The sequence below is a fragment of the Lampetra fluviatilis genome, chromosome 53 (assembly GCF_964198595.1).
Source record: "Lampetra fluviatilis chromosome 53, kcLamFluv1.1, whole genome shotgun sequence".
NCBI classification, from domain to species: Eukaryota; Metazoa; Chordata; class Hyperoartia; order Petromyzontiformes; family Petromyzontidae; genus Lampetra; species Lampetra fluviatilis.
The window spans coordinates 6,349,081-6,361,782 of NC_136327.1; the positions used below are offsets into that span (position 1 = coordinate 6,349,081).

A 12,702-nucleotide genomic window follows, 5' to 3' on the forward strand; every position below is an offset into this window, starting at 1 on the left:
CCACACACCGTCACAACCTCGGAAAAAAACGTTTACGAAATCTGTTATTTACAACGCGCGCAAGCGGGAAGGAAGTCAGCACTGCCCGTCTGGCACGGAGGGGAGAGAGAGGGGGGGGGATTTCCCAGGTTGGTGGCACGCGCCAGAGAACGAGTGCGAGAGTGTTTGTAACAGACGCCGGTTGTCGTCACAACAACCTCACGGCTACAGCCGTGGGACAATTGTTGTTGTTGTTGACCGTGTAGCGGTTGAAAGTGGTGGCCACGTGGTTGATGAAAGCTGAGCGCGCTGCGCTGCAGCGTGCACACAACAACTACCAGTCCCTGCGCTCTCCGCTAGGTTGGCTCAGCCTCAAATGAGTTGTCTGCTACGGTGTGTAGACAGCAGCGTTTCGGGAGACAAAGGCGGCCGGGCGTGGTGCGGGTCAAACCACCACCAGCCCCATCTCCCCCCCCCCCTACAGCCCCCCGGCTCGCCATAGGTGCTACTCGCTAACGGCACTTGCCCCAAAAATCGCTCAGGTGCAAAGGCTACCCCGGGGGGGGGGGGGGACCTTTGTCTTTGTCGCCTTGTGTTTGAGTCACCGGGCTTTTGTTCCTCTCTGGGTCTCGCAGCAGCAGCAGTCACGTGACGCCGTGGTGCCACGTGGGTCTTGCGCAACCGAGACTAAAGTTCGCGGGGGAGCGATAACAAGAGATCATTGATCCCAGAGCAGCTTCGCCAATCGGGGAACCAATCCACTGCCGGATGAAGGCGTCGTTCCCACGACCCACCGACGCGCTGTCGCTTGTGGGGAGTTGTTTGACCATACTTCACCCACGCTGTTTAGGGCGGGTTAGTGGATATAAATGACGTCACGCGATTTTGGACGATTTTTGACCCCCCCCCCTCCTTCGTCACACGGCGTCACAAAAAGTCAGACCCCCCCCGCCTCAAATATGACGTCACAAAGCTCTGCCCCCCCCCCCCCCGCCAAAAATATAAAACCTGCTTCAAATCGCTCTAAACTATTGTCATTGTAGTGCGTATTTAATGTGGCGCTGCACTCTGATGTTGTAGGAGAAAACATTTATTAGAAAGTCTATTTAATTAAGTAGAACGTGTTGTCTATATTTATTTAAAGTTGCGCATTTTGATGTGACGTCACATTTATCAAACCCCCCCCCTCCCCTCGTCACACATCGTCACAAATGTCTGACCCCCCCCCACCCCCCCTAGCTGCGTGACGTCATTTATGAACGGCCCCAAAGCCACAACATTTACAATCTAATTAAGACGTTTCGCCGAATTGACAACGGCTAGCACGCGTCTGATGGTGCGTGCGTCCGACTCCTCCGAACGCGTCTTACAAATGCCGGAGATGATTTCACACGGTGACCTTGTAAAATACAATTATGTTGTTTCTTTAAAAAGCCATCCACCCACATGCGTTCGTCGCTGACGTTAAGCGAGAGGGGAGGGGGGCGGTGGGGGCAGAGCGCGCTCCCTCGGGCGAAAGTCGCGCGCGCGCAGAAATTAGAAACGTCAAGACGAGGCAAGTCACAGCAAATTGCACGAAGCTTTAATTAACCCCGACCGCCCGCAGAACAATGAGGAGAGAGAGAGAAAGAGATTCAATCGCCGCCTCGTGGAAGCCGCACGCAATTCCGCGTGTTACGCAGACGCGCAACAACAAAAACCACACATCGTACAAACTACACCAACACGCGGGAAGGCGTGCTCTGACACGTGTATACATTATTTAGAGTTAGTAAAAGTTATTATTGTTGTTAAGGCTTTCCCGAACCAGATTCCCAGGCACCCCTCCCCCAGCCTATCCCCCCCTCCCCCGATCCTACCCCCCCCCCCCCCGATCCTACCCACTCCCCCCGATCCTACCAATCCCAATCCCACACCGATGCGATACAAAACTAGGTCCGAAACTCCTCTGCAGTAGGTAAAGTATATCGTGAATATAGTTTCATCTTGAAAAAATATCTTTCATAGTCATTGTTTTTATATATATAGATAGAACGTTATCTGATACGAGATAAGTTTTTTTGTTTGTTTGTTTACATGTACAGTGTGTTAACCGTGTTACGCAAATCTAGTGATTTGTCGTTCACGGGCATTCTCGATACACTGCTGGATGAATCGCTGGCTTCCCGAATCACCCATCGCGGACGCGCCCACCACATAATCGTTTTCCTGCTCTCTCTCTCATCATTCAGCTCGCATCATCACCATCATCACAGTCATCTTGAAGCGTTCACATTCTCAGGGTAAGATGCAGGAGTGGTGGTGGTGGGTGGGGGTGGTGGTGGGAGAAGGACGCCGGCTGGAAAATCAAGTTTCACCCTCCATCGTGCGCGCCCGGTGAACGTGACCTTAAGCCGGGCTCGTCAGCGCACATCAGCTCATCAATCAGTTCGCGGCTTGGAGGCTGAGACCTCCTCGGTCCGCTTTGCGGTTCCGCCACCGCCAGAAATTGAAAGGAGCGAACGGGAAAATTCATCATCACCAACAACAACAAAAAAAACCCAACGACGAAGCGTTTACAGACGGCAAACGATTATTTTCAGGCGGCGGGGACCATTTAACCTGGCGTTCGAAGTCCACGTGTACTTTCAACAATACGAATGTAATGGCTCATGTTACGTGTAGGTTTTCACGACCGCTAATAATAGGTATCATTATTGGGGGGGGGGAGGGTGGAGTTTGGATAAGATTGTGTCGGTGTGTCAGTTTTCAGCTGTCACCCTCCACTCCCCGACGAGAGACAACATCTAATCGTTGTTGGTCAAGGTCATGGGCAACATATGCCGAGAATATTTGGTTCGTCAGCAAACCAAAAGGTAGGAATGTTAAAGGGGTAAGAGGAAAAAAAGACAATGTCCGACGTTTCGCTGTTGATTATATCCAGCATTATCAGGTCCCTGGCCCTGCGACTCGCTTGCGTATTTCTGAAGGAACTTAAAACGTCGGTGGTTTTTCGTAGCCAACACTCTGAGCCGCGCTCGTTGTCCGGGTTCGGTCACGTAAGGAGGAGGTTCTTAATTCAAACAATTCCAGTCAATAACCCTGCCGAGAATTCTTAACATACTCGCGAAGATCTCTGATGTATTGCCCCAGGTGCAACTAACACCTTTGCGAACGTCACAACCGTGTCCGGTGGCTGGAGGGTTTCTTGAGTAAAAAAAAATTAACCCGTAAAAACAAAGTTTTTCACTATAAATCCTCTATATGCGTGGCATCGGTTTTATTCTATTATTCATTTCTGTTTTTCTTGAGTAAGAGTTTCATTTTTATCACATTGGTATTTACAATTAAATACGACATTTTTTTTTCCTAAAAAGTGGAAAATTTTGGAAAAAAAAATTTTCACGAAAATAAATTGTCACGCACAACGAGTCTGTGTGCAAAATGTCAGCTCGATTGGATCACGGGAAGTGGGTTAAAAAACGACCGAAAGATTTGCACGGTCGTAAGCGCACAAGCAAGTGAACTTAATATAAAGGATTTTAAAAAGACAAAAACTACCACGTGGCCTCACCCAACAACCAGGACGGATCATCGCTGGGAACGTCCAAGTCAGACACAAATCTGGCAAAGAGCTTCCCCGCTCACGGGAGAAGGGAAGCGCCGCCTTTAATTATAGACCCAACTAGAGCTGCCCTTCAAAGCTGCCCTTGAACTCGAATCAACTAGAGCTGCCGTTCAACTCGAGTAAAGTCGTGTTGCCCTTCAACTCGAGCCGACTCAAGCTGCCCTTCAAGCTGCCCTTGAACTCGAATCAACTAGAGCTGCCGTTCAACTCGAGTAAAGTCGTGTTGCCCTCCAACTCGAGCCGACTCAAGCTGCCCTTCAAGCTGCCCTTGAACTCGAATCAACTAGAGCTGCCCTTCACCTCGAGCTGCCCCTCAACTCGAGCCGACTCAAGCTGGCGGTCTAAGGAAGCCAGGTACAGAGTGAACTGCTGGTGCGAGATGAACGGTCTATTGCGCGATCGTTTCGCTCTAAAGTTGCACCACGTGTTAAGGCAAGAGGCTTAGATGCGGTTTGCGACCGCCGACATCGTCCAGAGGAGATCCACAAATATCACCGTGGTAGCACGAGAATGATCTGCATCTAGCGGCCGTGCAAAGTGCCGAACCCTCGTTTAACCGTGGGCAGATTGTCGGGCGTTGCGGATTACCCGTGCTCATGGTTTTTTTTTCGGTAAAGTCACGTAGGTTAAAAAAGAAAACAACTAAATGAAATCACGTTTCGGAGGCAACGCAAGTTTCCGTCTTCAGGTGGAACCATCACAGCAAAATTACTGTATCAGTACTGTATCAGCAAAATCACGGTATACACCTGAAGACGGAAGCTTGTGTTGCCTCCGAAACGTCGTGATTTAATTTAGTTGTTTTCTTTTTTTAACCCACGTGACTTTACCGAAAAACCCAAAGACTATGGACCCTTGCATTCACGAAAACTTCAAATCTAGAACACATAAATATGATTTGGTGACGATACGTCGGCAGTGGCGCTCAAGAACCAACAACAACAAAACTGCACACGTCCATCGATAACACTGGTCAACACACTTTTTCTGGCATAAGGTATTCCAACGGTTATAAGGTAATTTTGGGGTGCTGATTCCAAATCTATCACATCAGGTTTTTGAGATATCAAATATTGCATTTTCAATAAAAACTGCAGAAGAAAAATATTAAATAAATGTGGATATCTACATAAAATGATATTATAAACACACTGTCCTAAAAATACAGCACCATATTTTAACACTAAAGCAGTCACTGACTCGCAACAACTTGCAATCATAAGTGACAGAGTTAATTTCGGGTAAAATCAATGAGAATGGGGTATGCCGATAGCATAAAAATGAGATGTGATAGAGCAAATCTGCGATCAGATTTGGAATCAGCACCCTGAAATTAGTCTAAAACAGCTGCAAAAGTCCAGGCAAGAAAAACATGTATTTTTTTTGTTGACCAGTGTAACCCTGCAACCTTAAAAAAAATATGTAATAGACGACGTTTCAGGCAATGGCCCTTCTTCACAGCACAAATAGGTCATAGAGGTAAGCAGGTGACCTCTGTGCCTTGAAGGGCCATCGCCTGAAACGCTGTCCATTATATACAGGGACTCCTCTACTTACGAACGCGTTAGGTTTCAGAGTTTTATTCGTAAGTACAACTTTACTCCTATCGATTCCAAACATGTTGCACGGCATGTGCACGAAACACGGGGAATGGCTTTAAAAGTTGTGTAATCTCCTGTAGACGTAGATGCCGCTGGTACTTCACGTTTCGCAGATGTAGACGCCACCACCGCCGTCTATTGCGCTGCGGTTGAACTTACGGCTCTCGGTCCGAACAGGCAACTGGACATACGGACAGTTTTGTTCGTATCTCTGAAAGTTCCTAAGTCTAATGCTCGTAAGTAGAGGAGTCCCTGTACCCGCTTTCTCTTTAACCCAGTGTTATCGACGAAGATTTGTTTTAGCGGACAAAACATAAACCACGCCAGTTTATAAATAGACGATGCAGTACAGGAAACTATGCTCCATCGGTGCACGTCTCGACCGCACGCGCGGGTGGAGATCGCCCGTCACCCTCAACTCGCCGCTCCGGGAGCGATCGCAATGGGTGGCATGACGAACATCATCTTCCACGTCCTCATCACCGCCCCACGTTGGTAAACGCGTTCATTTTTACACAACCCTCGCGTACGGTGGTGAAAGAAGTTACAACATTTCGATTTAAAGCTTTCGTGACTGCAGGGATTCATCTTCTTGGTTCTTTCGGTAAAGTCACGTAGAAGGGAAATAATAAAATAATAAAAAGAAAACATAAAACAATAATTCTCACGACGTTTCGGCCACAACACAAGCAGCCGTCCTCAGGTGAAGAACAGGTCTGTCGGAAAGACATTCAGACGCTGTCTTTTCGACACCTGAGGACGGCTGCTTGCGTTGTGGCCGAAACGTCGTGAGAATTATTTTATTAGGTTTTATTTTTATTATCTTATTACTTCCCTTCTACGTTACTTTACCAAAATAACCAAGAAGTTACAACATGACGTGCGTTAACATCGCCGTGTTTTGATCGAGTGAGTGAACCTGCTGCATTGGACCCAATCGCCTCGTCGGGCCTTCCGTCTGGGAGCACGCTCGATTCGACACGAGAGGAGAATGATTCCAGAGCCCGATATCGACAGTCGGCGTGCGCTTTGCTCAAGCGAGCCTCACTCACTCTGCCCGACGAGACGCAGAATAAAAAATGGCACGCCACGGTGGCGAGATGTTGACTACCTCGCCTGGTATACAGGAGGTCCGGGGGTTTGATCCGGACCCCGATACCTGCATATTTGGAGTTTTCGGTATCTCTCTCTTCGTGGTCGAGTGGATTTTTTTTCTCCGGGCGCTGTTTTTTCCCTCCACGTTTAGAAGCACGCTGTCTTTCCGACAGACCTGTTCTTCACCTGAGGACGGCTGATTGCGTTGTGGCCGAAACGTCGTGAGAATTATTTTATTTTTATTATTTCCCTTCTACGTGACTTTACCGAAAGAACCAAGAAGATATTTCGCTACTGCTGTAAGTTTCCACGTGATAAGCCACTTCGTTGCCCTATCATTTGTGGCCAGGTCGCTTCTGAAAAAAATATCTATATCGCTCAATGGGCCTTACCTTGCAAAATAAAAGGTTGTAACAGTTTAATTATAGTTTAATGAAACCGGCGCAGAGTTTTGCTCGTGTTCAACCGATGCTGCTGAACTTACGCCCTCCCAGAAGGGAGGCTGTCTGGCTGATGGGATGTGCGCGGAAAAAAATACAATTAAACACTTGCGTTTATTTTCACGTGCAGGGACAGATGTGTGAAAGAGTAGGCGCGTCGCCAGCGCATTTGCTGTGTTTCTTGTATTCTCCAGAGCGCCACTGGCGGTGTCGTATTGAGTCGGCGCGGGCTCGCCGTGGCTAGACGGACGCCGCGTCTCTCTTCGCTGGAATCTAACACCGGGGCCGATCGTTCATGGCCTCCTCGGAAACGCACACCGCGATCCGCAACCATACACGCAGCAGTAACAACAAACAACAACAACCAAGACTCATGCCTAAGGATTTGTTTAAAACGGGGAAAAAAACGATAACACTAAACAAAATAATCATTTCGCAGGCATTGTTCTGCGCAACATTTAATCAGCAACTACATTTTTTTTGTAAAAATATGACATCAGTTTTAAAATATAATGTTGCTTTTGTTATTTGGTGAGACTGTTTGGTGTGTGTGTGTGCGTGCGCACCTAGCCAGGCACAAGCGCCGTGGTGATGTCACCGCCACTTTTAGTGGCCAACGGCAGTTGTTGTTGTGTGTAGTAGTAGTAGTAGTCGTCGACGCAAGGGGGTGGGAGGGGGGGTGGTCACACAAACAAACACACACGCAAGCAGGCGCACACACACTGCGGGGCGACTTCAGTCTGGACGGTTTAGAATTCGCGAGCAGGGGACGGAGGAGGTCCCTCGCTTGGCGGCGAGCGGGCCCCGCTTGGAGAGCCCGTGACGTCATTTATCCCGGCACCACGATTGCACAAAGCCGCCAAACGACATTTTTATCCGCCGTCGATGGGAGCATCCACAGACGCGGCGGGGGGGGGGGTGATATTTTCGCCGGATAATTTAGCGTGCACGCTCGAATCACCTCTGTCACCGCAAGGAATGGCCCCTTTGCAGTGACAGAAGAAACCAAGGTGTGCGTATTCTTGTGTTTTTTTACCTAAAAAACCCAAGAATATGAATCCTTGCAGTCACGAAAGCTTCAAATCTAGAATCAAGGTGTGCGTGTCGAGGCGCACGTGTGTGGGGAGCGGTGGCGCAACGGTTAGGGCGCTGCGCTAGGAACCCGGCGACCCGAGTTCCATTCCCGCTCACGGCCACCAACACCGGTGACGATTATCTGAAACGGGCCTGGGCCTCCCCTAGGTCGAATCATCCTCAAATGAGTGCCTGGGGCGATGCGAACATCACCACTGGGGAGACAAAGGCGGCCGGGTGTGATGCTGGCGTCCCTCAGCGTGGGACATCTCTCAGCGTGGGACATCCCGCAAGATCTGCCCAAGACAGAGCCCTGTGGCCGCCGGATGACCCCGTCTCGCGGCCAGCCGTCGGATCGAGGGAGGGTCGAAAAGAAATGGGTTCGGCCGTGAGTGAGGAAGAGCTTCTTAAGTTCTGGCTCGAGACGCTACTGTGCTGCGAGAGAAATAGATTCGCGCTAAATCCTACGCAACATTTCACGAAATCCTTTCACCTCGGCTCGTCACGGATAAACCCTGCAAACGAATTCAGCTTCTGCGCCCCACAGTAAAAGGAATGCCCATTTATACTTAACGACGATCTGTGACGAGCGCTTTAACCGCCTAGAGCGGCTCAGAACTAGTTGCCACCGTCGCTCAGTTTGAGAGAAACCGTCACTGGGAATCCATTAAAAAAAAAGTTGAATTCAAAACGAAAATGTATCTGTGCTAGTCGAAAGTCGATCACCAAAGTCTAATCAAAATTGTTCATCTTCAAACGGGGAGAAGCCGTGCGATGGTGGCGTTAGTCGTGTTCCCGATAAGAACCGTCTGCGATTGGACAGAAACGTATCCGCGTCACGTGTAGCTTACTTTGAGTGCACCCGTGGTCACCGATTCTGAAATGCATTTATACAACAAATAATCAACAGTGCGCAAGATTATATTCTTCTCGTGAGCACGGTACATTTTTTTTTCCGGACAATGTTTCTGTCCTATCGAATTTCCTACGTTTACTAAAACAACGTCGCTCGTTAAGACTTAACGAGTTGCCATAAGGAGGCTTACGTCGAGTTTTAAAATTATATGTCCGAGATGTCAAAAGAAAACCGTTTTGTCAAGCGATCGTACAAATCACTATATAAATGTGCATTCTATCCAAGTAATTTGTAAATTTCACCAATAACTTTTCCCCAGGTGTGGTTAAGAAACGTTGGTGCTGCTCATTATTAAAAACCGTTCGCTCGAAGTAATGCTGATGCAGACATAGCACCAGGTGTTCTATCAATTGACTAAAAATTACGTAGCAGTATAATTCAGTCGATGTGAGCAGTGTCCGAAAACGCCCTCTTTTAAAAGTCCGCGAGCACTCCGCAAACGAAATGCCGTGGCACCAGGGAACACGTTAGCCCCTAAAAAAACATTTGCGCCCCCCCCTAGGAATCTACACGCAATTACATTCGCACTTGATTGACCCACCAAATATTCACGCAGGAAATCCACACGCCGAGTCCCGTTCCAGAGATGTCCTGCTAAGTTTCACAGTCGGTGGCGATGTCGCCCGTTCATTTGTTGCCAAAGCGAGGAGTTAAATTGCCAAATTATTTGGAGTGCGAGACGCGCGCAACAGAGGTCGCAACCGGGTACCCGATACCCGTACCCTACCCGATACCCGGCTACCCGTACCCGGCCGGGTACGGGTAGCCGTTTGCGACCCTGGTGCGGCCGGGTACGGGTACGGGTAGGCCATGAGTCACTGGTGAGGAACCGTTTGTCACTCATTTCCCAACGTCTTGTCTCTTCTCACAATTCAAGTTCCTAGAATCAACCCACCCGCGCCTGCAACATGGCTTCATCCCAGAGGTCGCAATCAGGTACCCGATACCCGTACCCTACCCGTACCCGGCCGGGTACGGGTAGAGTACGGGTACGGCCGGGTACGGGTACCCGTTTGCGACCCTGGTGTGACCGGGTACGGGTAAGGAATCAAAACCCGTTTGCGACCTCTGGAGCGCAATGGGTGAGTCTTTTTCGAACGCCGCAACGAGGTGGGGGGTGGGGGTGCCCTGTGTGGTCTACTGCGGCGAAGCAAACGGCGCCGAGTATTTTTCGACGCGGTTTTAACCGGGGGGCGCGGCTGCGCGACTCGAAACCGAAAATCTTCCGCCACAAACGAGCGGCGGGCCGCGCCGACGCCATTGCGGCCGAGGGGTCACACTCTCGAACGGCTTCCAAAACAAAAAAATATATCTTTGGAATTCCAACGCTGTAAAAATGAAAAACCCTCAAAATTCGCGTTGTCTCAATTGTCTCGTTGCACGTGATTGTTACGTAACGTCACATGCAAGACAAAAGCCAAGCCTGTTGCATGCAAGTACATTTGTGTGTGTGTGTGAGCGCGTGTGCTGTGGTGACGTCACCGCCACTTGGTGGCGGGTGGCGGCTGCTGCTGCTGCTGTTGTTGGGCTTGTGTTGTCCGTGCAAATACATACTGGGTGTGAAAATCAAAAACAGCACCACGCACACCAGAATCAAATTCAAACAAACACGCAACAAATAATGTCAAGATTACCATCATCCTTCCAGCCATGCGTTAATCACCCTGTCATCACCAACACCCACCACCACAATCCTTATGGGGGCCATCGCTACGAAAATGTACAACAGCATCGCCACACACGCGGTCTTGCCCACCCCAAACCGAGAGCCAACGCTCAATCCCCCATTGTGTGCTCCCGCCTCGTAAATAATCCAGCAACGCAGCCTCATCTTACAAAGCAAAGCTTCAAAAACAGCCACAAGACTCAAATCTCCACCTACACACACACACAAAATATATACGTTTGCGTCCGCACGAGACTATTCAAGAACACCCGTGTTAGTGTCGTCAGCCGGCAACGGGATGCTCTGCTGGCACTCATCGTCGGCCGTGCCTCACCGTTGGAATCCCGACGATGACAAAGGACGCGTTTACCCGTTCCCAACGAACCGTATTGACAAGTCGTGACCGCTTTTAAAATTCAAATGCCTCCCGGTCCCGCGCAAGGCACGCACGCACGCACGGTTTCGTTTCTCGCGGTCAGGTGGAGAGGGGTGGGGGGGGAGCAATGGGAAACGGTTAGATACTACGGCCATCGATTAAACCGGGGATTTTATCGGCCTCGCCACCCCATTGTTGTTGTTGCGTGTCGAGTGGCGGCGTCTCTGCCGAAGCCCAAGACGCCATCGAAGCTCGCCGCAGAATCCACGCACGCACACAAGGGGGGGCGGAGGGGCGCACACACACGCAGTCTCGCGGTGCCGAAACCCCAAGCCTCGCTTGCCCGCTCGCCGCCTGCCCGCGAAGAGAAAGAGAGAGAGTGGAAATTCTACATTCCTGTGCCGAGGGCCAGTGCCTGCACAGGACGACCGTGTTATCGAACGGCGCGAGAAGATAACTGGCCCAGTCAAACTCCCCCCCCCCCGGAGCAGCTGTGCGTTGATGACCACACAAAACGATGACGTAACGCCCACGCTTCGAAAAAAAAAAATTCACAGATGCAGTACTTGATGATAACGGCCGATGCGTGCAAGGGTCTCCCCACTCAAACGGGCACGGGGCAAGCGCTCGGTCACGTGGACATTCCACGTTACCATTGCCGAGGCCAGTCTTTCCACAGGTATTTATGACAGTAATAATAATAACAAACGGTACTAGTAAAACCGGAGAGCCTGGGTCCGACTACATAAAACAAATTGCTCAAGAGTTTTATCCCTTCCGTCTCGCTCTCTCTCCGTCACCCTTTTTCCATTGCCAAATCAAAGCCGCGCCAGGGTGGGCCTCTCACAGTACGGAAATGTTTTCTCACCACCTTTTGGCCGAGCAGAGCCAGAATCAAAACCGTGCCACGCTACTGGCCTCGCGACAAGACGTGCGAATCTAGCTCGGGGCCCAGCAGGGCCAGGGGGGGGGGGGGGAGCCGACGATGCTTCTGCCGCGTGCAACGTCAGTTCGGTGACACCATGCGCACGCGGCGTCACCGCGTCATCTACACGCGGCTTTCACTCATCTGGTCTTATTATCTCAGTGGCACGGCTCGGCTTCCGCAGTGTAAAAAAGAGAAAAACCTGGCTCCTCCGGACGTCATGCCGGGCTGGCTCAGAATGAGCCCCAGAGAGGGGAGAGATCGGATGCACCAGCGAGGAGGGGAGAAGGGAAAGAAGGTGAAAGAAATAAAACGAAAGAAAAAAAACGCATCCGTCTCTCTCCCTGCCAGCCGGCGCTCTTCCAAACGCCAACTGGCATCAGGGCCCGCGGCTCCGGCGGCAGGAGGGGAGCGGCTAGGCGCCCGTGATCTCGCTTGACACGAAGTACCGCAGGCGCTCCAGGTACTGTCCGTAGAGCTCCACGTCGTTGTGGCCGGCGCCCTCCACCCAGAGCGGCTCGACGGGGCGCTGGCAGCGCTCGTACATGGCCAGGCCGTGCGAGAAGTCGATCACCTCGTCCTCCGTGCCGTGGATCACCAGCACCGGCGACGTCACCTTCGACATCTTGTCAATGCTGCCAGAGGTCACCCGGGGAAGTGTGGGGTAGACGGAGGGTGACAGGGGACAAAGGTTAACAGAGTCGGCGCTTCGCTTGTCCGTCGCTCATTGCGGTGTCAGTCCGTCGGCTCGATTTCTGTTGTGCGGTCTCGAGTGAGGATTCAAGAAACCAGGGACTGTTGGGTACTGTTCCGTGGGCTGGTGGGTGGGTGAGTGAGCGAGCGAGCGAATGGGCGAGCGAGATAATGGGTGAGCGAGCGAGAGACTGGACAGGTGGAAGGGTGAGTAAGTGGGCGAGCGAGCAGGTGAGCGAAAGAGAGAACGGGAAAGCGAGCGAGAGACTGGACAAGTGGGAGGGTGAGTGACTGGGCGGGCGGATGGGCGAGCGAGCTAGAGAGAATGGG

The 12,702-nt window shown here is 50.9% G+C and overlaps 1 protein-coding gene across 5 annotated transcripts in view; it reads right to left on the minus strand.

The window, feature by feature from the left end:
• Positions 1–12,702, minus strand: part of LOC144949330 (alpha/beta hydrolase domain-containing protein 17B) — a 175,709-nt gene that overhangs the window by 144,005 nt on the left and 19,002 nt on the right. For 4 of the 5 annotated variants that reach the window (XM_078879296.1, XM_078879295.1, XM_078879294.1 and 1 more), the window contains exon 4: positions 6,002–12,314. In XM_078879296.1, the coding sequence (XP_078735422.1) occupies positions 12,095–12,314 (220 nt within the window). In that variant the 3' untranslated portion in view covers positions 6,002–12,094. Of the gene's footprint in view, positions 1–6,001; positions 12,315–12,702 lie in introns of those variants that run through there. The other variant, XR_013640267.1, reaches the window with a different exon arrangement.